We start from the raw sequence: 27,938 nt of genomic DNA on the forward strand, positions 1-27,938 counted from the left end.
GCCACTGCCACAGCAAAGACTCAGCACAGCCAAAAACAAATAAATAAATTAATTTAAAAAAAAACAATCTGAATAAATCTGAATAGGGATAATTATAAGGTCATATGTGATAAAGGCCACTGGTGAGAGTTAAGTGACCTGCCTAAAGGAGACATCTGGGTGACTATAGTGACAGTAAGAATATAAACAAGTAATACTGAGCGCATGGGATCTGTATAGCAATATAAGTGGATATTTTTATCTTGTAGACTTCATTCTAGTATGAGATGTATAGCAAAATTATAGGTAAAATAATACAGCAGCTTTCTGGAGGGTATCATGACAAAACTGACTGGTTCAGAAACAAAAATTCTTTTGTCAAAAAGATCTGAAATAAAGATGCGTTGAGACTGTCATCAGTTCACAAAAGAGATTACTCAGGGACTGTTCCCAAGTTTTTTGTAGCCAAAATTCCAACATAACTGAGAAAAAAGTATAAAATGAGATATTAGGATCCAGAGGTAACAAAAGCCATTTAGTAAAATAATGTGAATTTAAAGAACAAAGAACTTTTGGGAAGTCTTCACCTTAAGTTAAAAAAAATCTTTCAAATTCCTATGTCAGTTGTTACAATGATTATGAAGTAACCTTTTAAAAAAAAACAAAGATCTAAGCAAAAAGATAGGGATTGCTCGTGTCAAATTCTGATCATGGCAAAGGTGTATTTTATGTCTTCAGTAGTCTTATTTGATTGTTTCATGTATGGACTAAAAACAATTGAATACACAGTGATTCATTTCTAAAGACATCCCCACAAAAACAAACAATGCAAAACAACCAAAAATATAAGAGCTCTTAGTATGTAGACGTACAAATTTCTAGACATTTCTATCTTCTGTTTTATGATTATCTGTCATTCTTTTCTCTGTATTGATTAATATGCTGCTATATTTTATAAATAGAAATATATTAGTTAAATTGACTTTTCTATTGATGTAACTGAAACATTTTCCACTTCGTTAAATATTCTTCCCAATTTAACATTTAATGACTACTTTGTATTCTGGCATATTATTGGTCTGTCATATTTAACTAATAAGCTCTGCTGGACTTAGAATGCTGAACATTTCTTGTCCATCTCTAATATTTTGATCAACTGCAACCACTTTCAAGGCCACAAAAGAGGTTTTAATTTGGATTACATAGCCTTTTTTATGTCTTGAAGTTCGCAATGGAAAGAGGAAGATCTGCTTAGAGCAGGACACAGCTGCCCAATCTCAGGTTCATATCAATCTGATCACAATGGTACATTGGTCAGAAAATTTTCTACTGAAGTATCTGGGTCTGGGTTTCAGTGCAGAAATGACTCTGCAGTTGAGGCCTCTGGGAAATGAGTGAGGAATGCATTTGTCCAGAATCCTAACTTACCCAAGTTGTGTGTGATGGGAAGTGATTAGGAATCTGGAATAGAAGAGCATAAATGGTGATGTTAACTGACGCCCAGTGTGGAAACTAAAGCACATCTGAAAGTCTTTCTCTTCTCCCAGGTCTGGGTTTTCTGGACTTGGCTTTTCTGATAGAGAAGCCCAGAGGACTGATCAGCTCTTACAGGTCTAAAACCATGGCCCATGTAAGTTAATATTTCTCTTCTTGTTGAAATATGTGTGTGCTTTTTAGGTCATGTAAGCATTGTCATTAATTTTCCTGAAGTTTCCTAAGAGAAAGTTTGCTCAAATAACCTGTTCCCTAAAAAATAAATAACCTGTTTCCTAACTATTGTTCCAGAGAAATATGAGGTCAGATGACTTAGCATTGTCTCTGTTTGGCCCATTCGAAACTAGCATTCATATAATTATTTCCCAGATTATTCAGTATATTTAAAGTGCCCATTTTTCAGTTAAGGCCAGTGATGGAATAATGGGGCTTAAAGTTCTTTGAAGTAAAGATTTATGCTGTGCAGGTCAGATTTGTAGTTTGGAAATAGAGACAGTTCAGTTCAGTCGCTCACTCGTGTCCGACTCTTTGCGACCCTGTGGACTGCAGCACGCCAGACCTCCCTGTCCATCACCATCACCAAGTCCTGGAGCCTGCTCAAACTCATGTCCATCAAGTCGGTGATGCCATCCAATCATCTCATCCTCTGTTGCCCCTTCTCCTGTCTTTAATCTTTCCCAGCTTCAGGGTCTTTTCAAATGAGTCAGTTTTTCACATCAGGTGGCAAAAGTACTGGAGTTTCAGCTTCAGCATCACTCCTTCCAATGAATATTCAGGACTGATTTCCTTTAGGAGATAGAGATAGTGGTTCCATTTAACTATCCATGGTAAGACTTTGATGTTTTCCACAGATGTGAGATTTCCAGGTAGATGCGGTGGAATTTATTGTTGAATGACCTGAATCTTAATGTGGTATGAAATTCTTGCTTTCTGTGGATTAGGTTATGATTGGGGCTTTTAAGATGGCAGTCATGGATTTGCTAGGAAAGCCATGAGACATAAATACTAAGGCTATTTTGTTGTTGAATGAGACATGCTATGTTTGTGTAACATCTGTATAATTGACCAGCCTTCTTCAGTATCATTTAAGTCAAATGAGTTATCTTTTACTGCATAATTAATTAATCTGTATCTTAAAGCAGCAAACATTTATCTCACAGTTTCAGTCATTCAAATATTTGGATGTGGCTTAGCTTGACCCTTCTGCTCTGGGTCTGTTATAGGGTTATCAATGTGTTGGTCAGGTTTGCAGTCATTTTAAAGCCCAACTTTGAGTGGATCTGCATCCAAGCTCACTGGTGTGGTTGTTGACTTGATGCAGTTCTCATGGCTGTTGGATTGAGGGCCTCACTTCCTCAGTAGCTGTTGACTGGCAGCTGTTCTTGGTTTATTGTTATGTGGGCCTCTCCTTAGAGCAGCTCACCACATGGTAGCTGGCTTCCACAGAGTGAGCAAGTGAGACTGCAAGAGAGAATAAGCAGTGTGGAAATCATAGTTTTTTATAAGCTAACGTTGAACATGACATTCCATCACTTTTCTCTATTCTATTCTATCAGAAATAATTCTCTCACTGGGTTCAGCCCACATTCCAAAGGAGAGGATTACATGAGGACATAAATTCCAGGAAATGGAGATTATTGGTAATCAATAAAGTTACCTGCCACTCAGAATAAGGAAAACATTCAGTGAGAAATGGTAGATGACAGCAACAATGCATATCATTATATGTAGTTGGTGAAAATAGGACCTTAGAATTGTGGAAAACTTTCCGAATGTTGTGTATCTAATTGTGTAAATGATTAAATCTGATTTACTTAAAAAATACAATGTTGTATACCAAAATAATACATGGATTTCTTGAACAAAGCAAAAATGCTTATGGCAATATCTGACATAATGAAGTGCTTCATGCATATTTCAAATCCTAAAAGATGATGCTGCTAAAGTGCTGCAGTCAGTATGCCAGCAAATCTGGAAAACTCAGCAGTGGCCATAGGACTGGAAAAGGTCAGTTTTCATTTCAATCTCAAAGAAGGGCAATGCCAGAGAATGTTCAAACTACCGCAAAATTGCACTCGTTTCACATGCTAACAAAGTAATGCTCAAAATCCTCCAAGCTAGGCTTCAACGATACGTGAACCGAGAACTTCCAGATATACAGGCTGGATTTAGAAAATGCAGAGGAACCAAAGATCAAATTGCCATCCATTGGATCATAGCAAAAGCTAGAGAATCTAGAAAAACATCTACTTCTTCTTCATTGACTACGCTAAAGATTTTGTATGCTGCTGCTGCTGCTAAGTCACTTCAGTCGTGTCTGACTCTGTGACCGCATAGACGGTAGCCCACCAGGCTTCCCTGTCCCTAGTATTCTCCATGCAAGAACACTGGAGTGGATTGCCATTTCCTTCTCCAATGTGTGAAAGTGAAAAGTGAAAGTGAAGTTGCTCAGTCGTGTCTGACTCTTAGTGACCCCATGGACTGCAGCCTACCAGGCTCTTCCGTCCATGGGATTTGCCAGGCAAGAGTACTGGAGTGGGATGCCATTGCCTTCTCTGAAAGATTTTGTATAGATCACAATAAACTGTGCAAAATTCTTAAAGAGATGGAAATACCAGACCACCTTACCTGCCTCCTGCAAAACCTTTATTCAGGTCAAGAAGCAACAACAGTTAGAACTAGACATGGAACAATGGACTGCTTTGAAATTGGGAAAGGAGTATGACAAGACTGTTTATTGTCACCCTGCTTACTTAACTTATATACAGAGTACATCATGCGAAATGCCAGGCTAGGTGAAGCACAAGATGGAATCAAGATTGCCAGAAGAAATACCAGTAACTTCAGATATGCTGATGACACCACCTTTATGGCAGAAAGTGAAGAAGAAATAAAGAGCCTCTTGATGAAGGGGAAAGAGGAGAGTGAAAAAGCTGGCTTAAAACTCAGCATTAAAAAAAAAAAAAAGATTGTGGCATCCAGTGCCATCACTTCATGGCAAATAGATGGAGGAACAATGGAAGTAGTGACAGACTTTATTTTTGTGGGCTACAGGATCACTGTAGACGGTGACAACAGTCATGAAATTAAAAGATACTTGTTCTTTGGAAGAAAAGCAATGACAAACTTACACAGCATATTAAAAAGCAGAGACATTACTTTGCTGACAAATGTCCATCTAATCAAAGCTATGGTTTTTCCGGTAGTCATGTGTGAATGTGAGAGCTGGACAATAAAAAAGGCTGAGTGACAAAGAATTGACAACCTTCAAACTGTGGTGCTGGTGAAGACTCTTGAGAGTCCCTTGGACTGCAAAGAGATCAAACCTGTCAATCCTAAAGGAAATCAACCCTGAATATTAATTGGAAGGAATGATGCTGAAGCTGAAGCTCCAGTACTTTGGCTACCTGATGCGAAGAGCTGATTCATTGGAAAAGACCCTGATGCTGGGAAAGACTGAAAGCAGAAGGAGAAGGGGGTGACAGAGGATGAGACGGTTGGATCGCATCACCGACTCAGTGGACATGTCTTTGAGCAAACTCCGGGAGATGGTGAAGGAGAGAGAAGCCTGGCGTGCTGCAGTCCGTGGGATCACAAAGAGTTGGACATGACTGAGTGACTGAACAACAATGCTTGAAAGAAATCTTTAATTTTACCCAGTTTTCTAAAATTTGAAGAAATATTTATTGAGAATTTTTGAGGCAGATACTATTTGAACATTATTCTTGTGTAGGCTTTTTAATTTAGGAGGGAAACATTATTATTTTGTCCATTTCCAAATGGTTCAGATATTTAGAAGTATCCAGAGTATGGAAGACATTCGACCTGTGTCAGCAGGCTTCTTAAAAAATACATATACATTGTGCTTCAGTCTCCTTCCACATTCTAGATTGTCAGTCTGCATGCTTTCATTTTCTCTTTTCCTGCAGAGAAGTCCATCAATTCCTCTGCTTCTACTTTCAACGTATTTTCTTTAATTTCTTCAGTGACACATGTATTTATGGTTTCAGGGATCGTTGACATTCAGTGATGTGGCCATAGGATTCTCTCAGCAGGAGTGGGAATGCCTGGACCCTGTTCAGAAGACTTTGTACCGGGATGTGATGATGGAGAACTATGGTAACTTGGTCTCATTGGGTACGTTCATCAGCCTCAAATAATTTAGGATAATTTAGAATCTGCTCTATAGGCTATGTATTTTTTCCACTGTGATTTGCAGGCTGCCTTTCAAGAAACTAACTAAATTTGTTTTTCCTCTTCCCCAAAAAGTGGCTGAGCTTTGTCAGGTTAGAAATGGCAGCACCATTAAATACCTTAATCTTCTGTGTCCTTCAATCATATTTATATCTCCATGTGTTCTCTTTTTGTATTTGCATCTCTTCCATAATGACCAAGCAGCTAAATTAGAAATTTGTGGCGTATATTGTACAACATGGTCAAAGGATTGAAGGTTTTTTGTTCATTTGTGTTCCAAATTGCTCTAATACTTCATTTTATGATTTGAAACAGTTTAGGGATATTAGCTTATCACAGGGCCCTGAATTGCTCTCAGAGCCTCCACAGTTTGTATGATAATGGTTTGGATAATTGGAATTTATTTAAAATTGTACCAAACGCAGTTCATTTCCTAAAACAAAAGTCTTCATCTGATTTGTTGTTGAAAGTTGTGATTGGTGAAAATTACATTCAAAATGGAATGAATATCTTATAGCTGTCTTTTCTTGTGTCCTCTAGTGATACTAGAGCATAAGAATAAAGTTAATAGTTAACATTTTGATTACTGTGCAGTAATCATTATTCTAGGTACATTATGTGATTTAATTTATTAAAATAACTTGAGTATTAACTGATTTAATTCCCCCAACAGTACTGTTATCCCCATTTTATAAAGGAGAATACTGAGGTGCATTGGGTTTAAATGAATTGTTCAAGGTTATGCCAAAGGCAGGAATTGATTCCAGGCTTCAGAGTATCTTTTTAAGCACATTATGCTTGATCTCTAGAGTTAGAAGACATATGAGTTTGAATTTTAAACACAGCAAAACAAAAACTTTACCTTACCAACTGATCTCTTGTTCTTTAATTCTCTCATTCTTCTCTAAAATAGTTGATATTATTATGATCTTTTATAATCTTAATTATAATTTTAATCTAGACTAGTCACAATTTATTTCTCCATCCTGTGGCATTCTTTTTTCTTTAAAGCAGGCCATTCCATTTCTAAGCCAAATGTAATTACCTTACTGGAGCAAGGAAAAGAGCCCTGGATAGTTGTGAGAGAAGAGACAAGAAGTTGGTGTACAGGTAAGAGCCAGTCAGGCAGAAGTCATTTGTGTAAGTGGTAGCCCAGGCGGTATGTACTTGGTAAACATATCCCTGAAACATTAGTTGGAAGCTCCCCTCTCAGTGATGTGTGCTAAGTTGCTTCAGTCGTGTCCAACTCTTTGTGACCCCGTGAACTGTAGCTCACAAGGATCCTCTGTCCATGGCATTTCTGAGCCAAGATTACTGGAGTGGGTTACCATATCCTTCTCCAGGGGATCTTCCTGACCCAGGGATCAAACCTGAGTCTCCTGCATTGCAGGCGGATTCTTTACTGACTGAGCCACCAGGGAAACCCAGTAACTGCATGTGTAACAATCTTAGAAAGTTTACATTGCTCCATTCCACTTACTCCATATCCTTTTCAACACTTGATCTTGTCAGTCCCTTAAATTCTAGATACTATACTTGGTATGTAGTAGTATCTTAGTGGTTTTAATTTACACCATGATGACTAATCTTGAGTTTCTTTCATTTACTGATCATTCATATTTTTAGGAGTTATTTGTTCAAATCTTTACCCATTTGAAATCATTATTTTCTTACACTTGAGGGGTAACTGTTCTTTATTTTGCAACAGAAGGAAGTTGTTTTGGAACATTAAAAATATTTTCCCCACAATTTGTCTTACCTATTTTATTAATATCTTAGAAGGAGTTTTAAAATTTTTATATATTCCAGTTTATCAAATTCCTCTTTTATGATTTTTTGGGGGGTATACTATAAAAGAAATCTTTGTCTGCCCCAAGGTGGCAAAGTTTTGTCCCTATTTTTTCTTGACCTTTTTTAAGTTTTGCTTTTACATTTAATTCTGTATTCATTTTGAGTTAATTTTTTATTACAGTGTGAGTAGGGTTCAGGACTAATGGTTTTCCTATGGACACAGTTATTCTAGCACCATTTTTTAAAAAGGAATTTCCTTTCCCCTTTGGATTGCTTTGGCACCCCGTTGGGTTATATGTGTGTGTGTCTATTTCTGGTCTCTATTGTGTTCTTCATGTTGGCATAGAAAGTGAGAATCTTGAGGTAGATTTTGAAATTTGTGACCTTTGTCGAATTGAGGTAGTTTTCTTTTGTTCCTAGTTTGCTGCTTTCTTTTTTGTTGTTGTTTGTTTTTGCTATGAATGGGCGTTCAATTTTGCCAAATGTTTTATCTGAGTCTATTAAAATTTTTTTTCAAAACTTGACATTTCCTGTGTCCCTTCATAATCCTTCCTTTTCTGTCTCCTTCTGACTTCCCTAGGTAAGCACTGATCTACTTTCTACTTTCTATCACAATTGAGTTGATTGCATTTTCTATAGTTTTATATAAACATGATAGTGTAAAGTTTTTCATCTTCCTTTAGTCAGCGTAATTATGTTGAAGTTCATCATGTTGTTATTTGCATTTTACTGTGTATTACTCAGTACTACACAAGTATTTGATTATACCACAGTTTGTTTCTTCATTATTTGTTGATGGACATTTTTGGGTGTTAGCAATGACAAATTAAGATGCTGTACGTATTTGTTTACAAGTTTCTGAATGGACATATGCTTTCGTTTCTTTAGGATAAATACCGAGCAGTTGAATGCCTGGATTATATGGAACATGTATGATTAAATATGTAAGACTTAAAATTCATTTATTTTTGCCCATGCTGGGTCCTCGTTGAGGCTCAAGGGCTTTCTCTAGTTGCAGCAAGTGGGGGCTACTCTCTAGTTGCAGTGTGTGGCTTCTCATTGTAGTGGCTTCTCGTTGCAGACCATGGGCCCTGGGGTGCGGGTTTCAGTAGTTGTGACTCACAGGCTTAGTTGCCTGGTGGCATGTGGAATCTTCTTGGATCAGGGATCGTACTTGTGTCCCCTGCTTTGGCAGGTGGATTCTTAACCAATGGATCACCAAGGAAGTCCAAGATTTTAAATTTAGATAAATAAATAAAAAAAAATAAATTTAGATAAATAAGATTATAAATTTAAATTTGTAAGAAACTTTTTTAGAGTTTTTATACCATTTCACATCTCCACCAGCTCTTAAGAGAAGAGTGGATCCTCCATATCTTGTGAACAATTGGTCTGATCAGTCTTTTTAATTTTGGCCTTTCAAATAAGTATATAGTGGCATTTTCTTGTGGCTTAAATCTGATTCTCTGTAATGGCTCTTCTTTACTGTTTCTTTGGTGCAGTAAATCTTTTCTCTGTTTTCTTATTGAACTTGTAAGTTACTTTTCATATTCTACATTAAAATATAGTCTTTTTTAATATTCTCTTTTTTATTGTGATTTTTCCTTTCGTTCTTGTAGCAGTATGTTTAGAGAACAGAAGTTTTTAACTTTCACAAAATTGAGTTTACCTGTTTATTCTTTATGAATCATGACTTTTGGTGTATCTAAGAATTCTCTTTGCTGTCCAAGGGCCTCTCAAGAGTCTTCTCCAACACCACAGTTCAAAAGCATCAATTCTTCAGCACTCAAGCTTTCTTTATAGTCCAACTCTCACATCCATATATGACTACTGGAAAAACCATAGCTTTGACTAGACTGACCTTTGTTGGCAAAGTAATCTCTCTGCTTTTTAATATACTGTCTAGGTTGGCCATAACTTTTCTTCCAAGGGGCAAGCAGCTTTTAATTTCATGGCAGCAGTCACCATCTGCAGTGATTTTGGAGCCCCCAAAAATCAAGTCTGTCACTGTTTCCACTGTTTCCCCATCTATTTGCCATGAAGTGATGGGACCAGATGCCATGATCTTTGTTTTCTGAATGTTGAACTTTAAGCCAACTTTTTCACTCTCCTCTTTCACTTTCATCAAGAGGTTCTTTAGTTCTTCTTCGCTTTCTGCCATAAGGGTGGTATCATCTGCATATCTGAGGTTATAGTTATTTCTCCTGGCAGTCTTGATTCCAGCTTGTGCTTCATCCAGCCCAGCATTTCTCATGATGTACTCTGCATATAAGTTAAATAAGCAGGGTGACAATATACAGCCTTGACGTACTCCTTTCCTGATTTGGAACCAGTCTGTTGTTCCATGTTCAGTTCTAACTGTTGCTTCTAGGCCTGCGTACATATTTCTCAGGAGGCAGGTCAGGTGGTCTGGTATTCCAACCAGTCCATCTAAAGGAAATTGGTCCTGAATATTCATTGGAAGGACTGATGCTGAAGCTAAAACTCCGATACTTTGGCCACCTGATGCAAAGAACTGACTCGTTTGAAAAGACCCTGAAGCTGGGAAAGATTGAAGGCGGGAAGAGAAGGGGACGACAGAGGATGAGATGGTTGGATGGCATCACCGACTCAATGTACATGAGTTTGAGTAAACTCCAGGAGTTGGTGATGGACGGGCAGGCTTGGCATGCTGCAGTCCATGGTATCACAAAGAGTTGGATATGACTGAGCAACTGAACTTAAGAATTCTTTGCTTAGCCCAAGATCACACTTTTTTTTCCTGTTTTCTTCTGGAAGTTACACAGTTTTAACGTTCAGGTCTGTGATCCATTTTTTATTTCATTTTTATTTATAAAAGTCTGGATTATTTTTTTCTTTTTCGGCATATGGCTATCCCAATTGTTCCTGCATCATTTCTTTCTTCACTATTGCCTTTGAAATGATGAAAGTAAAATTTTCACAAATGTATGGATCTATTTCTGATAATCTGTTCCATTGGTTATATGTCAGTTTGATGTGTCTTGCTGATTACTGTATCTTCATAAGTCTTATAATTAAGTAGTATTATTTGGTCCTTGCATTACAGTCTTTTCAAAGTTTAACTATTCTAAATCCTTTTCATTTCCTTATAAATTTTAGGATCAGCTTGTCAGTTTCATCATAGACAACAAAAATGTCTGCTAGGACTTTTTAATGAAATTACATTAAATCTATAAATCAATTCAGCAATAATTATTGACATCTTAATAATACCAAGTTTTACATCCCATGAACATGATATATCTCTCCATTTATTTATTTATTTATATTTCTCAGCCGTATTTTTTAGTTTATAGTGTACAGGTCTTCAGTTCAGTCACTCAGTTGTGTCCACCTCTTTGCAACCCCATGAACTGCAGCACGCCAGGCCTCCCCGTCTATCACCAACTCCCGGAGTTCACTCAGACTCACATCCATCGAGTCAGTGATGCCATCCAGCCATCTCATCCTCTGTCATCCCCTTCTCCTCCTACCCCCAATCTCTCCCAGCATCAGAGTCTTTTCCAATGAGTCAACTTTTCACATGAGGTGGCCAAAGTACTGGAGTTTCAGCTTTAGCATCATTCCTTCCAAAGAACACCCAGGATCGATCTCCTTTAGAATGGACTGGTTGGATCTCCTTGCAGTCCAAGGGACTCTCAAGAGTCTTCTCCAACACCACAGTTCAAAAGAATCAATTCTTCGGCGCTCAGCTTTCTTCACAGTCCAACTCTCACATCCATACATGACCAAAGTTTGAATTCCTGAGTGTTCTCTCATATTTATTATACACATTGGTTGTATATGCTTCAGGCTTGTTAAACTTAGTTATTATCTTCTAGTAGCTGTTTTGTAAATTACATTTGACTTTCTACATGTATGATTAAGTAATCTTGATTAATGACATTTTTGTGTCTTAGCTTTTCTCCTGCATGCCTTTATTTTCTTGACTTATTACACTGCCTGGAACTTTTAGTCCAGTGTTGGATAGAAGTGCTGAGGGCATAACTTTTTATTGTTCCTGATCATATGTGGTAGGCATAATTGTCTCACCATTGGATGTTATGTTAGCTGTGGGTTTTTGGCAGATGATCTTTATTAGGATAAGTTCTTTTTTTTCTAGTTTGCTGTAATTGTTTTTCAGATTTTCTTTAATACGAACTATTTTAAAGTCTTTATTGAATTTGTTACAATATTGTTTCTGTTATTTATGTTACGGTTTTTTGGCTGCAATACATGTGGGATCTTAGCTTCCTGACCAGGAGTTGAACCCACACCCCCTACATTGGAAGGCAAATTCTTAACCATTGGATCACCAAGGAAGTCCTTACTATGAGTTTTTATGAGGGACAGATATGACTTTTATTAAATGCTTAAAAAAATTTTTTTTAGACATGATCCATATGGGTTTTATAGTTAATTATATTGATGGGATTTTCAAATATTAAACCAGTCTTGTATTCCTGAGATTGATCATTGATATGGTCTGAATGTTTATATACCCCAGTATGCACATATTGAAATCCTAACCCCCAAAGATAATGGCATTTGGAGGAAAAGCCCCTTGGGATTTATTAGGGCATGAAGGTAGAGCCCTCATGAATAGAATTAGTGTTCTTATTAAGAGTTCCCAGAAAGATTCCTAAACCTCTTACATTGTATGAGAATGCATTGAGAGGGTACTGGCTATGAACTAAGAAGAAGGCCTTTCCCAGAATATGATCATACTGGTCCCTTGATCTTGGACTTCTCAGCCTTTGGAACTGTGAGAAATAAATTTCTGTGTTTATGAGCTACCCAGGGTATTTTTTGTTACAGTAGCCTAAATGGACTAAGACAGGCATAATGTATTATCTTTTTTATATGTTGATCAATTCTGTTAAGATAGTGTTTAGTATTTTGCATATATGTTTACAAAAACTTCCCAGATGGCTCAGTGATAATCCACCTGCCAAGCAGGTTCTATCCCTTGGTTGAGAAGATTCCCTGGAGAAGAAAATGGCAACCCACTCCATTATTCTTGCCGGGTAATTCCATGGACAGAGGAGCCCGGTAGACTACAGTCCATAGGGTCACAGAGTTGGACATGACTGATCGACTAAGCATGTACACAGATATGTTTACAAGATTTTATACCGTGTAATTTTCATTTCTTACAGTGTTTTTCTCCTGTTTGGTATCACAGTAACTAGCTACCTAGAGTGATTCACTCCTCAATTTTCTGAAAGAGTTTGTTTAGAATTGGTAGTACTTCTTCACTAAGTATTTGAAACAGTTCACCAGTAAAATCACTTGTGCTTGTAATTTTCTTCATGGAGAGGTTTTTAAATTGTTTGTAGGTATAGTGTTGCCACACTGATTTATATCCTCATGCACATGTCATTGTTGATAAGGGTGAATGTTGTACTGATCCATACCCAAATGGGCTTCCCTGATAGCTCAGTTGGCAAAGAATCTGCCTGCAATGCAGGAGATCCAGGTTCGATACCTGGGTTGGGAAGATCTCCTGGAGAAGGGAAAGGCTACCCATTCCAGTCTTCTGGCCTGGAGAATCCAATGCACTGTATATAGTCCATGGGGTCGCAATGAGTTGGACACAACTGAGCGCCTTTCACTTTCACATACCCAAATACCAAATTAAGAAATCTCCTTTGCTGGCTATTTTTGTCCCAGCATTCCCCCCCTTGCTTTCTAGTTTGGCAGTGCTCCCTCTCATTGTTCTTATAGCCAGAAATATTGTGGCGTTTCTGTTGGAAGTTTTGTAGCCCATGCTTACCTCACAATAGCTGGGACCTGCCCTTGAAACACGGACGTGAGAGTGAGTTAAGCAAGAAACTCAGCTCAGTCTCGGCTGTTTTGTAAAGTCTTGACTCCTTTCCAAAGCCCTCCTGATTTATTTACAGCCTTAATGTAGTTAGTTTTTGTGTTTTGTCAAGTGTTAATTGTTGAAATCAGTCAGAAAGGGGGCAGGCCATAGGAACTTCATGCTGCCATACTGGTACTAGAACTTCTTCAATTAGAGTTATTTAATGATGAGAAACAATTTTTTTCTCTTGTATCACTGCTGATTCATTGCTTTTTATTGCATGGTTTTTACCTGTCACAATCATTTTTCTGCCACTATTTTTTAAATTTTTTGGCCAGGTTAAACTTTCTGAGCCTTTGAATTCTTCCTATCTTTTTGGCATAAGAGCCTAAATTTTCCCTTTGTCCAGCTATGCTGTATCCATTTTTTTAGATCTAGATATTGAGAAATTACAATACAGGTTAAAATATGTTTATTACTTTTTCTTTCCTGGCAGCTTTTTTTTTTGTTTCTTCTGTAGCATCTGATTGGTTTAGGCTTTCTCTTCTGTGGTCAGTTTTGATAAATTTTCCTAGAAAGTAATCCATACTTTCAAAAATAGTCATGTAGTATAATTCATACAAATTATACCTTACAGTTTAAGTAAATTCCTGTTTCTTTTAATTCCTCTGGTGGTTCTTGTTTTCCTCATATTATTATTTGTTTTTAATTGTCTTTTTTAATTGATTTATGTAACACTTATAATAGTGATTTTTTTTAAAGCACCATCTCTTTATTTGTTAATGCTACTGTTTTCTAACTCATTACGTTCTCCTTTTATCTTTATTTTACTTCCTCCCTCTACTTTGTTGTTTGTTGTTTACTTTTGACATATTAGGCTTCAAGTTTCAAATCACTTTTTTGTAGAGATATTATTTTAGGTTTTCAGTTCTCTGCCTGGTGAAACAATGCCCAAGATTCAGATATGGGTTTGTTTTCTGTGTGGTCCACTTATTAGAATTCTTTATTTTAGTTTTTTCTTCCCGTAGTGATCTAGCATTTTTCAAGAAGGCATTTTCATTTCCATATGAAAGTGCTTTTGGTTTCTAGTATTTATTAATTACCATTGTTATCAATTTTGAAACATGTTAATATTCTTTCAATTTTTTATACACATACCACACCATATGCTAGTTACAAGAAAATATTTTTTGCCCTCAACTCATAGCCTCCTCATTAAACACTTTGTATTTTGATCAAGATACTTCACAGAGACTTTTATCATTCAGCCCCCAACTGCTGATTGTTTTTCATATAATTCTTGGTGCTCTTCTAGACTCTTTTGTATAATTCAAGTTCCCTCTTTTGTCCAGAGTCCCTAAATGTTCAAAATACTACATGACTTGTATGTATACCTGGTATATATCAGAGAACTGATTGACAAACTTTTCTGGGGATGACCAGAATGGTTGATGATGATGTGATGTTTAGTCGCTAAGTTGTGTCCAACTCTTGTTACCCCCATGGATGGTAGCCTGCCAGGCTCTTCTGTCCCTGGGATTTCCCAGGCAAGAATACTGGAATGGGTTGCTATTTCCATCTCCAGAAGATCTTCCCAAATAAAGGATTGAATCCATGTCTCCTGCATTGGTAGGCACATACTTTACCATCAGGGTAAAGCCTTGACCAGAATGGTTGGCCTTGGTTAAAAAGGAAAGCTAGAGAGGACCTGAGAAAAGCTATGAAAGAATGATTGAGATTGAACATCTATAAGGATGATAAATAATAAAGTGTCAGGGGAGGAGTAACTAAGCAAAGACCCTCAGTATCTTAATTAATATATATATGAAGAATAAAAAGCACATGTGGCTATGCACAGAGGGAAAGTGTCACAGTGGTGAAAATGCATATTTTTAGGGGAATTGTAATTGAAGACTGATTAGGTATAAATAATTGCTTTTTGAAATTTTATATATGTACATATTTATATTTTAGATGGAAATAGTATTTAGAGATGGCTGATACTGCCTCTCTAGGGACAAGATTTTGCATATCATCCTAAGTCAAGTTTCAGTTACATTACACTGATAGCTTGAAATTGCCTGTGGTGGGACTGTTTACACCATAGACACTGGCAAACACTATAAATCAGGGCTGGATGTGTTAGGTGTGTGTCTTTGTAGAGCTGGTTGTTAAACATTTACCAGTACTGTACTGCATAAACTTACTTTTTCTGAGCCCTCCTTTTAAATTTTCAAGTTTTATAACTGTATTTTAGAGTTCTTTAAACCATCTTTACTGGGTGAAATTTTCAGTTTTTCTCTTAATTCTATAAAATGTTTTGTTTTGTGGTCAAAGGAACTTTTTTCTTATTTGTTTTAGATTTGGACTCAAGATATGAAATAACCAGCAATGGAAAAGCATACATTTGTCAAAAACGTTCATCTCTTACTCTACCTCACAGAATTGATAATGGAGAGAAACCATATGAATGTAAGGAATGTGGGAAGGCCTTTAGTCGTCATACAGACCTAAAAGTACATCAAGTAATTCATACTGGTGAGAAACCGTATGAATGTAAGCAATGTGGGAAGGCCTTTAGTCGTTCTACAGATTTAAAAGTACATCAAGTAATTCATACTGGTGAGAAACCGTATGAATGTGAGGAATGTGGGAAGGCTTTTAGTCGTCTTACAGACTTTAAAGTACATAAGAGAATTCATACTGGTGAGAAACCCTATGAATGTGAACAGTGTGGGAAGGCTTTTAGTCGTGCCTCCAACCTTGCTCAACATGCCAGAGTTCATACTGGTGAGAAATCCTATGAATGTAAGGAATGTGGGAAAGCCTTTAGTGATGTTGGAACACTTAAAATACATCAGAGAATTCATACTGGTGAGAAACCGTATGAATGTAAGGAATGTGGGAAGGCCTTTAGTCAAGCCTCAAACCTCATACAACATGACAGGATTCATACTGGTGAAAAACCCTATGAATGTAAAGACTGCGGGAAGGCCTTTAGTCATGCTTCACATCTTGTTAGACATGAGAGAATTCATACTGGTAAGAAACCCTATGAATGTAAGGAGTGTGGGAAGGCTTTTAGGAGTAGCCATCAACTTACTATACACCATAGATTTCATACTGGTGAGAAACCGTATGAATGTGAGGCATGTGGGAAGGCCTTTAGTGTGTATGGACGACTTACTCGACATCAGAGTATTCACAGTGGTGAGAGACCTTTTGAATGTAACAAATGTGGGAAGTGCTTTAGGCTCAGTTCAAGCCTTAAAGTACACCAGAGTATTCATACTGGTGAGAAACCCTTTAGATGCCACAAATGTGGGAAGTCCTTTAGGCTTAGTTCAATGCTTAAGGTACATCACAGAATTCACACTGGAGAGAGACTTTGTGGGATATATGTATAGTAGACAGTGGAATTATACAACTTGTAATGAAGAGAATGTGAGAAGGATTTTATATGGTTCAGTTCTTATAAGGCATCAAATATTTTAGGAACTCCTGGGAATTCAAGCAATGTTTGAAGTTTTTCAGTTATGACCCAAATACTGTTCACCTCCAGAGAATTTATATTGTACTTTATATTAACAAGTCTTTTATGGCATTTCCCTTTTGTTACTATTCACTGAGTGACCAAGCTCTTTGGCAAAGGTTGCAAAGCAGATAAGTGCCTCCAGTTCCCTGGTTGGGGATTTAAGATCCAGCAAGCCACACAGCATGGCCAAAAAAGGAAAAAAGAAAAATAACCTTCCAACAAAGAAAAGTCCTGGGCCTGGTGGCTTCACTGGTGAATTTAAACAAGAACTAATACCAGTCTTTCTCAAACTTTTCAAAAAAGTTGAAGAGGAGGGAATACTTCCTAACTGATTCTGTGAGACCAGCACAACCCTGTTAACAAAACTACTAAAAAACCACTACAGTAAAGAAAACTACAGAACAATGTCTCTTATGATCATTTATTCATAATTCAAAAATCCTCAACAAAATACTAGCAAACAGAATTCTGCAGCATATTAAAAGAATTATACACAATCACCAAATGAATTTATTCCTAGAATGCAAGCATGGTTCATCATGTGAAAGTTCACCAATGTAATATGGCACATCAGCAAAATGAAGGAAAAAAGCATGATCATGTCAACTGATACAAAAAGAGGATTTGACAAAATTCAACACCCCTTTATAATAAAAACACTCAACAAAATAGGAATAGAAGGAAATCATCTCCATTGTAACAAAAGGTATATATGAAATTATTTCCACATAGTAAAAGCTATATGAAAGACCAATAGGAAGCATCAGTTCAGTTCAGTCGCTCAGTCGTGTCCGACTCTTTGCGACCCCATGAATCACAGCACAACAGGCCTCCCTGTCCATCTGTCCATCACCAGTTCCCAGAGTTCACCCAAACTCATGTCCATCGAGTCGGTGATACCATCCAGCCATCTCATCCTCTATCGTCCCCTTCTTCTCTTGCCCCCAATCCCTCCCAGCATCAGAGTCTTTGCCAGTGAGTCAGCTCTTCACATGAGGTGGCCAAAGTGCTGGAGTTTCAGCTTTAGCATTATTCCTTCCAAAGAAATCCCAGGGCTGATCTCCTTCAGAATGGACTAGTTGGATCTCCTTGCAGTCCAAGGGGCTCTCAAGAGTCTTCTCCAATACCACAGTTCAAAAGCATCAATTCTTTGGTGCTCGGCTTTCTTCACAGTCCAACTCTCACATCCATACATGACCACTGGAAAAACCATAGCCTTGAGTAGACAGACCTTTGTTGGCAAAATAATGTCTCTGCTTTTGAATCTGCTATCTAGGTTGGTTATAACTTTCCTTCCAAGGAGTAAGCGTCTTTTAATTTCATGGCTACAGTTACCATCTGCAGTGATTTTGGAGCCTAGAAAAATAAAGTCTGACGCTGTTTCCACTTTTCTCCATCTATTTCCCATGGAGTGATGGGGCCAGATGCCATGATATTAGTTTTCTGAATGTTGAGCTTTAAACCAACTTTTTCACTCTCCTCTTTCATCAAGAGGCTTTTAAGTTCCTCTTCACTTTCTGCCATAAGGGTGGTGTCATATGCATATTTGAGGTTATTGATATTTCTCCTGCCAGTCTTGATTCCAGCTTGTACTTCTTCCAGCCCAGCGTTTCTCATTATGTACTACTCTGCATATAAGTTAAATAAGCAGGGTGACAATATACAGCCTTGATGTACTCCTTTTCCTATTTGGAACCAGTCTGTTGTTTCATGTCCACTTCTAACTGTTGCTTCCTGACCTGCATATAGGTTTCTCAAGAGACAGGTCAGGTGGTCTGGAATTCCCATCTCTTTCAGCATTTTCCACAGTTTATTGTGATTCACACAGTCAAAGGCTTTGGCATAGTCAATAAAGCAGAAGTAGATGTTTTTCTGGAACTCTCTTGCTTTTTCAATGATCCAGCAGATGTTGGCAGTTTGATCTCTGGTTCTTCTGCCTTTTCTAAAACCAGCTTGAGCATCTGGAAGTTCATGGTTCACATATTGCTGAAGCCTGACTTGGAGAATTTTGAGCATAATACTTGATAAAAGATTTTTATCTAACATCAAGAAACAAGGCAAGCATGTCTGCTTGTACCACTTCTATTCAACACAGCACTGAAAGGTCACAGCAGATCATTATGCAAGAAAAACAAAGGCATCCAAATTGGAGAGGAAAAAGTAAAACGATCTCTGTTAATAGGTGACATGATATTGTATGTAGAAAACCCTTGCTTTTTCCCTGGTGTGATTCTGTCCTGCGCGGCTGCTGGTTTGAATAGTAGTCGTTTAATTCCGTCCGGCTTCTCTCCCACATAAGTGCGTGCCGCCAACCCATGGAGGATTCAGTGGACATGGACATGAGCCCCTTGAGGCCCCAGAACTATCTTTTTGGTTGTGAACTGAAGGCTGACAGAGATTATCACTTCAAGGTGGATAATGATGAAAATGAGCACCAGTTATCTTTAAGAACGGTCAGTTTAGGGGCTGCAGCAAAGGATGAGTTACACATTGTTGAAGCAGAGGTGATGAATTATGAAGGCAGTCCAATTAAAGTAACACTGGCAACTTTGAAAATGTCTGTACAGCCAATGGTTTCTCTTGGGGGCTTTGAAATTACACCACCTGTGGTCTTACGGTTGAAGTGTGGTTCAGGGCCTGTGCATATCAGTGGACAGCACTTAGTAGCTGTGGAGGAAGATGCAGAGTCAGAAGAAGAGGAGGAGGAGGAGGTGAAACTCCTAAGTATATCTGGAAAGCATTCTGCCCCTGGAAGTGGTAGCAAGGTTCCCCAGAAAAAAGTAAAGCTTGCTGCTGATGAAGATGATGACGATTTTGATGAGGAAGTTGAAGAAAAAGTTCCAGTAAAGAAATCTGTACGAGATACTCCAGCCAAAAATGCACAAAAATCAAACCAAAATGGAAAAGACTCAAAACCGTCAACACCAAGATCAAAAGGTCAAGAATCCTTCAAAAAACAGGAAGAAACACCTAAGACACCAAAAGGACCTAGCTCTGTAGAAGACATTAAAGCAAAAATGCAAGCAAGTATAGAAAAAGGTGGTTCCCTTCCCAAAGTGGAAGCCAAGTTTATCAATTATGTGAAGAATTGTTTCCGGATGACTGACCAGGAGGCTATTCAAGATCTCTGGCAGTGGAGGAAGGCTCTTTAAGAAAATAGTTTAAACAGTTTGTTAAAAATTTTCCGTCTTATTTCATTTCTGTAACAGTTGATATCTGGCTGTCCTTTTTATAATGCAGAGTGAGAACTTTCCCTACCGTGTCTGATAAATGTTGTCCACGTTCCATTGCCAAGAATGTGTTGTCCAAAATGCCTGTTTAGTTTTTAAAGATGGAACTCCACCCTTTGCTTGGTTTTAAGTATGTATGGAATGTTATGATAGGAATAGTAGTAGTGGTGGTCAGACAGATGGGAATGGTGGGGAGACAAATATACATGTGAAATAAACTCAGTATTTTAATAAAAAAAAAAGAGAAAACCCTTAAGACTACAAAAGAAATCTGTTAGATTTGGTAAATGAACTCAGCAGAGTTTCAGGATGCAAAGTCAACATGTAAAAATCAGTTGCATTTCTGTACATTAACAACAAAAGGAATTTCAAAAACAAGACCATTTATAATAGCATCAAAAAGGATGAAATAGTGAAATTAACCAAGGAAGTAAAAGTACAATGAAAGCTACAAAATCAATTACAGAAGACATAAATAAATGAAGAAACATCCCATGTTCATAGATTAGAAGACAATGTTATTAAAATGCCAGTGCTACCCAAAGCAATCTACAGATTCAAAGCAATCCCAATCAAAATCCCAATGATGCTTTTTGCACAAATACAGAAACCCACCCTGAAATTCAAATGAAATCTCAAAAGGACCTCTAGTAGCCAAAATAATCTTGAACAAATCTAGAGGACTCACATTTCCTGATTTCAAAACTTACTATGAAACTTTAGTAATCAAAACAGGGAGGTATTTGCATAAAGACAGACATATCCACAAGTGGAATAGAATAGAGAGCCCATAAGTAAACCCTTACATATATAGTCAAGTGATTTTGACAAAGCTGCCAAGACCATTCAATGAGGAAAGTACCCTTTTTCAACAAATAGAGCTGGGAAAACTGGATGTCTACACTGAAAAGAATGAAGCTGGACCCTTACCTAATGTCATGTACAACAACTATCTCAAAATAGACTGAGGACCTAAACACAAGACTTAGAACCTTTAGAATGAAACAGGAAAAAACCTTCATGACATTGGATTTGGCAGTGTTTTCTTGGATATGACATCAAAGACACAGCAAAAGAATTGGACTTGATGAAATTTTTTTTAAATTTGTATCAAAAGACAGTGTCCATTCAAAATAATATCATTGAAACTAATGGAGTATCATTTTCAATAGGTAATTTTTGGAAATTACTTTTCTATAACTATGTATCTTTTTCATTAGATGAGAATGTGTAGATCATTGTCACCTGAAGGAAGAAAGAAAAAACAGACACTATCCACAGAGTAAAAAGGCAGTCCACAGAATGGGGGGGAATATTTGCAAATTTGATAAGCAGTTATATCCAGAATGTAGAGAAACTTCTAAAACTCAACAATTTTTAAAAAATGGATAAAAAACTTAAATAGACATTTCTCCAAAGAAGATGGTGAATAAGCACATGAAAATATGCTTAACATCACTAATCATTAAGGAAATACAAATCAAAACTACTGTGAGGTGCCATCTGACATCTATTAAGATCACTACATTGGGGGAAAAAAGAAAAACAGAAAAAGAACAGTGTTGGAAAGGATGTAGAGAAATTGGAACCTATCTGTACTACTGGTGGGAATGTAAAATGGTACAACCATTGTAGGAAACGTATGTAGTTTCCTCAGAAGGTTAAAAGGAGAAGTATGTATGATCCAGCTGTGGGTATAATTGAGGTCAGGGTCTTTTAAGAGCTAGTTATATACTGTTCATACCAGCATTGTTCACATTAGCTCTAACATAGAGGAAATCCAAGAGTCTGTAAGCTAAATGTGGTATATATATACAATGGAATATTCCTCAGCCTTTTAAAAGAAGGAAATTCAGTAATATGCCAAACAAAGATGAACTCAGGATATTTTGGTGAATGAAGTAAATTGTCACAAAAGGCGCATATTGAATGATTCCACTTACGTGAAGTACTTGGTCAAAAATCATTGCACTTGTAATGGTGGTTGCCAGTGCCTGGGGAGAGTGGGGAATTATTGATTATGATTGATAAGTATAAAGTTTTAGTGTTAAAAAATGAAGTTATAGGGTTCAGTGGTAGTTATGACTACATATAATGTCACTGAAATGTATATTTAAAAATGGTTAAGATGGTAAATTTATGATATATGTATTTTTAAAAAATACAACAACAAAAATTCACAGACTTGATAGCTTTAATTTATCTTCTTACGGTTCTGGAGACAAGATGTCATCAAGTTTGGTTTCTTCTGAGGCCAGCCTCTTTGGCTTGCAGATGACTGCCTTCTCACCATGTCCTCATGTGGCCTTTTGTCTGTGTGTGCGCATCTCTGTGGTCTCTCTGTATGTCCTAATCTTGCTGTAGTGACATTAGTATTAATAAGAGTGGATTAGGGCCCACCCAAATAGCCTTATTTTAATTACTTCTTTTAAACCTTATCTCCAGATACAGTCACATTTTAAGGCCCTGAGGGTTAGGATTTCAATAGATCAGTTTTGGGGAGGCACGTAACACTGGTTCATAACACTGGTCAAACTGATAAAACGAGGTCTCAGGCATACAAAAAACTTTTTAGGCAAGATATTCCAAGGGATATTCCAATTATTCCCAGAAACTGCTCAAGATCAATCCCTTCTTAGAATGTGTAGGATTGGGGCAAACCAAGGCTGAGGTATTAACCATTTACTACAAGCTATGTAAGCACTAACTCAAAGCTAATTAAGAAAATAAAGATAACCGGAGATAAAGAGGAATAAAAAGGTGAACTCATCAGAAACAGGCAGCAATTTAAAATTTTGTGTAAACCGAATAACATAACTTTAAAATATATGAAGTAAAAATGACAACAAAAAAAAGAAATAGAAAAATTGGCAATTATAGTGGAGGACTTTAATGCACCTCTCTTAATGCACACATAGAGAATAAGTAGACAGAAGAGTCAGTGAATATCTGAGTAACATGATGAATGAATTTCACATATATAGAATACCATACCCAGTAATGACTGAATACACACCTATTTTCCCATGCATATGGGACAATATATAAAAGTTGATCATAATTTTTGGTTGAGCCATAAGTTTCAATGCATTTTTAAAAATTGGGATTGTTCAGATCATGTCCTCAGAGTAGAAGGGATCCTATATATTAAAGAGTTTTCTCTAGAAAAAAAAATTTTTAATGTTGAAATATTGAAAACTTTCCCCCGAGACTTAAAGCAAGACAAGATATCCATGGTTGCCACTACTACTCAATATTGTATTGTAGAACTTAGCCATTGCAAAAGGCAAGTAGAAAAGACTTAAAGGTTGGAAAGGAAAAACTAAAATTTTATTATGTGTACATAGGGTATCTAAAAGGATTTCAGGTAGCTTAGAGGGAATGTATGAAATCAGTAAGGTTACTGGCTGTAATGTCAATATTTTTAAATTGTATCTATGTACCAACAACAAATACTTTAAAATGTTGTTTTTAATTGCAGTTTATACAGTATTAAAATAAAATACCTAGTAATAAATTAACAGAAGACATGCAAAACTTCTACACAGAAAATGATGAACTATATTGAGATGAAGTAATACTTAAAGAAATTAAAGAATATATACTTTGTAGATTGGGAAATTGTTGAAATAATTTCAGTTCTCTGTGATCTAAGTTGTATATTTATTGCATACTACTCCCCCCAAAATACCATCAGGCTCTGTGTGTGTATAATGGACAAGCTGATTCTAAAATACACTTCGGGTTGCAAAGGAGGAAGAATAACTAACACAAATTTCAAGAACCAGGAGGAGGAAGAGGGGAGGGATAAGAGCAACAATAAAACTGGAGGACGAGTACTCGCAGGCATCAACTCTTACTATCCATTGTGGCCTTGGAATTTCCCCTGTGGCCTTGGTCAAGGATAGACAGATAGATCAGTGGAACTGTAAAGTACAGAAACAGGCTCACACATGTAAGACAGAGTTAACACTTTGTTGTAAGTTGGGAAAAGAATCTTTCTTGTAAGTATTGCTGGGTGAATTGAATATATGTATGGAGAAAAATTGTGATGCCTACATTACCCTTTTCTCATAACCATACCCCCTCATTCATATGACTTGAAGGACTAAATCTGAGATAAACTTAAATCTGTAGGGGAAAAAATAGATTATGATTGTAGGTAGTAAATTTTTTCTCAAGTAGTGATAAAGTTTTTTTTATATTGGTGTATAGTTGATTTAGTAATTTCTTAAATGGAATATAAAAAATACAATGCCACTGAGGGGAAAATTGATAATCTGATCACATTGAACTTAAGAACTTGTATTTGTCAAAAGGCACTATAAATAATACACAAGAGGGTGGCACACCCACAGAGTGGGGAAAGATACTTGTAGTGCATATATCTAAGACTTCCTATCCAGAATAAAGAGTTCCAAATCAATATGAAAATGAGGAAAAGGCATGAACTGTACTTCACAAAAGGTAGATCCAGGAGACCCCAAAACATGAAAAGGTGCTCACCCTCGAGTTATTTTGCCTTATTTTAGTTTATCCAACTACTCATAGTTCCATTAAATTTGAAGTTACACCAAGATGTTTTATTGGGTTCTGATTGATCATTTTTGGAAAGAATACTTGTTGCCAAAGTATTATTAGGTGACGTTGTATACATTAGAAAGCATACAATGTTGGATTTTTCCAGTGTTCAGCTCTGTTCAGTTGCTCAGTCGTGTCCGACTCTTTGCAACCCCATGAATTGCAGCATGCCAAGCCTCCCTGTCCATCACCAACTCCCAGAGTTCACTCAAACTCACGTCCATCGAGTCGGTGATGCCATCCAGCCATCTTATCCTCTGTCGTCCCCTTCTCCTCCTGTCCCCAGTCCCTCCCAGCATCAGAGTCTTTTCCAATGTGAACATTTTTTATGTTTTAAGAGAAAGCTGTCCTCCCCAAAAAAAGTTAATTTATTAAACCATTATGTTCATGCATGTGGATTTCTGTCTATAAAATGGGGATGTCCTTGAGTAGAGTCTAATTAAAACTGATGCTGGACTCATTATTACATCCTTTTTCAGATCTTCTTTACAGAAATATTTCTCTCTCTGTTAGTCATGATACACTCCAGATATCTGCTAAATTAGCCCATTACTCTCACTTTGCATCCAACATCATTAGAATAAAAAATGTAAGGTATAATTTACAGCATAAATTCCTTCCCTTCATCTCATCAGTTAGGCTTAATTTAATTATGATCTGATCATGGTAACTGTAATCAGAATTAACATCACTACATCAAATTTCCAGGTCATGTCTTGTTAGCAGCCCCTAATCCTTAATACATTTATTCCTGTTGAGAGGTTATCTTACTATATTATAAGACACTTTAAAAACTATGTCAATTTAGTCTATCACCTCAAATACTTTAATTGCAGGATCTGGTATGCTGTAGGTAATATAGTAAAGGTCTGATTGTTTTGTCCCAAATTCTATTTCTAGCAGTCAAGTTAGGGAAATATCTGTAGAAATATATGACATGAAAGGACATTCAACATATATTTTGTATAACTAAACATTAAAAACAAAATTCTAACAATAGGCAACAGAGTAATTAATTTGGTTCTGCTATATAAAGATAAATATACTATTGTTAGTCATAATGATTTTAGTCTGCATTAATTGCTGAAGAATTAGTGAGTAGGTTTAAAATAAACATACATAATTTGGAGATGGTATCTTGTTGAGTTTAGATCATAGGGTCTCTTGTCAGATTTTTAAAATATGAAACTGAGTTCACAGTGTTTATGACATCTTAATGCCTTGTTTTTTCATTGATAAATGTAGAATATCACCTACTACTTATGAGTATTGTGAAAAAAGATACTCTATAAAATACCTAATAGTATTTTATCCCATTATATTAGTGTAAATTAGCTGGTTTTACTGATATGAAGATGTTACATGTCCTCAAATTAAATATAAAAGAGTCTTAATAGTACTGTTATACTATTAATAAAATTTGTTTCTCATGCTTGCTATTTCTTATAGAGCTAATAACATCCACCCCAATTTAGTAGTTAAGTGTGAGAGTGCATTTATTCTTATTAAAGAAATTTATTTTTAATCAGAAAAGAGTTTTGAAATACAAACCCAACCCACATTGCCTGAGATTGGCCTTGGCTCAATTAATAGAACCTGAAACTGTAAGAAAAAAAAGGGAAAAGTGGCCTTTTTAGACTCAAGTGAGTAAACTTATTCCAATTGTTATTTATAAGCTAATAAGTTTTATATTGAAATACTTGATTCATGACTAGGTTTTAAAATGAAACTATGAGATATCTGATTCTATCTTTATGCAAAAATTAATTTGTAAATGAGCTGTACTTATTCATTGGAAAAGACCCTCATGCTGGAAAAGATTGAAGGCAGGAGGAGAAGGGGATGACAAAGGATGGCATCACTGACTTGAAGGACTTGAGTTTGAGCAAGCTCCTGGAGCTGATGATGGACAGGGAAGCCTGGCGTGCTGCAGTCCATTGGCTTGCAAAGAATCAGACACAACTGAGTGACTGAACTGAACTGAAAGCAAAGTAACTACTTACAATTCAGACATTTCTAAATACAACAGAAGCTAACCTAAAGTTGGCAATTTGATCTCTGGTTCCTCTGCCTTTTCTAAAACCAGCTTGAACATCTGGAAGTTCACAGTTTACGTATTGCTGAAGCCTGGCTTGGAGAATTTTGAGCATTACTTTACTAGCGTGTGAGATGAGTGCAGTTGTGCGGTAGTTTGAGCATTCTTTGGCATTGCCTTTCTTTGGGATTGGAATGAAAACTGACCTTTTCCAGTCCTGTGGCCACTGCTGAGTTTTCCAAATTTGCTGACAGTATATTGAGTGCAACACTTTCACAGCATCATCTTTCAGGATTTGAAATACCTCAACTGGAATTCCATCACTTCCACTAGCTTTGTTTATAGTGATGCTTCCTAAGGCCCATTTGACTTCACATTCCAGGATGTCTGGCTCTAGGTGAGTGATCACACCATTGTGATTATCTTGGTCATGAAGATCTTTTTTGTACAGTTCTTCTGTGTATTCTTGCCACCTCTTCTTAATATCTTCTGCTTCTGTTAGGTCCATACCATTTCTGTCCTTTATTGAGCCCATCTTTGCATGAAATGCTTGGTATCTCTAATTTTCTTCAGATCTCTAGTCTTTCCCATTCTGTTGTTTTCCTGTATTTCTTTGCATTGTGCCTGACCTGCCTCTTGAGAAACCTATATGCAGGTCAGGAAGCAACAGTTAGAAGTGGACATGGAACAACAGACTGGTTCCAAATAGGAAAAGGAGTACGTCAAGGCTGTATATTGTCACCCTGCTTATTGAACTTTTATGCGCAGTACATCATGAGAAACGTTGGGCTGGAAGAAGCACAAGGTGGAATCAAGATTGCCAGGAGAAATATCAATAACCTCAGATATGCAGATGACACCACCCTTGTGGCAGAAAGTGAAGAAGAACTAAAGAGCCTCTTGATGAAAATCAAAGAGGAGAGTGAAAAAGTTGGCTTAAAGCTCAACATTCAGAAAACTAAGATCATGGCATTTGGTCCCATCACTTCATGGCAAATAGATGGGGAAACAGTGGAAACAGTGTCAGACTTTATTTTTCTAGGCTCCAAAATCACTGCAGATGGTGATTGCAGCCATGAAATTAAAAGACACTTACTCTTTGGAAGGAAAGTTATGACCAACCTAGATAGCAGATTTAAAAGCAGAGACATTACTTTGCCAACAAAGGTCTGTCTAGTCAAGGCTATGGTTTTTCCTGTGGTCATGTATGGATGTGAGAGTTGGACTGTGAAGAAAGCTGAGCACCGAAGAATTGATGCTTTTGAACTGTGGTGTTGGAGAAGACTCTTGAGA

The 27,938-nt window shown here is 36.9% G+C and overlaps 2 protein-coding genes across 2 annotated transcripts in view; both read left to right on the forward strand.

Moving 5' to 3' along the window:
• Positions 1 to 1,600: 1,600 nt before the first annotated feature.
• LOC128063942 (zinc finger protein 607-like) overlaps positions 1,601 to 27,938 on the forward strand; it is a 56,197-nt gene continuing 29,859 nt past the window's right edge. Inside the window, exons 1-4 of the mRNA XM_052656772.1 lie at positions 1,601 to 1,609; positions 5,484 to 5,610; positions 6,682 to 6,777; positions 15,626 to 16,665. Coding sequence (XP_052512732.1) covers positions 1,601 to 1,609; positions 5,484 to 5,610; positions 6,682 to 6,777; positions 15,626 to 16,665 — 1,272 coding nt within the window. The remainder of the gene's footprint in view (positions 1,610 to 5,483; positions 5,611 to 6,681; positions 6,778 to 15,625; positions 16,666 to 27,938) is intronic.
• LOC128064195 (nucleophosmin-like) lies at positions 19,115 to 20,258 on the forward strand. The gene has a single exon (XM_052656993.1). It carries the CDS (start codon positions 19,115 to 19,117, stop codon positions 19,949 to 19,951), a length of 837 nt encoding a protein of 278 aa, XP_052512953.1. The 3' UTR covers positions 19,952 to 20,258.

The sequence above is a fragment of the Budorcas taxicolor genome, chromosome 18, assembly GCF_023091745.1.
Source record: "Budorcas taxicolor isolate Tak-1 chromosome 18, Takin1.1, whole genome shotgun sequence".
Taxonomy (NCBI): Eukaryota; Metazoa; Chordata; class Mammalia; order Artiodactyla; family Bovidae; genus Budorcas; species Budorcas taxicolor.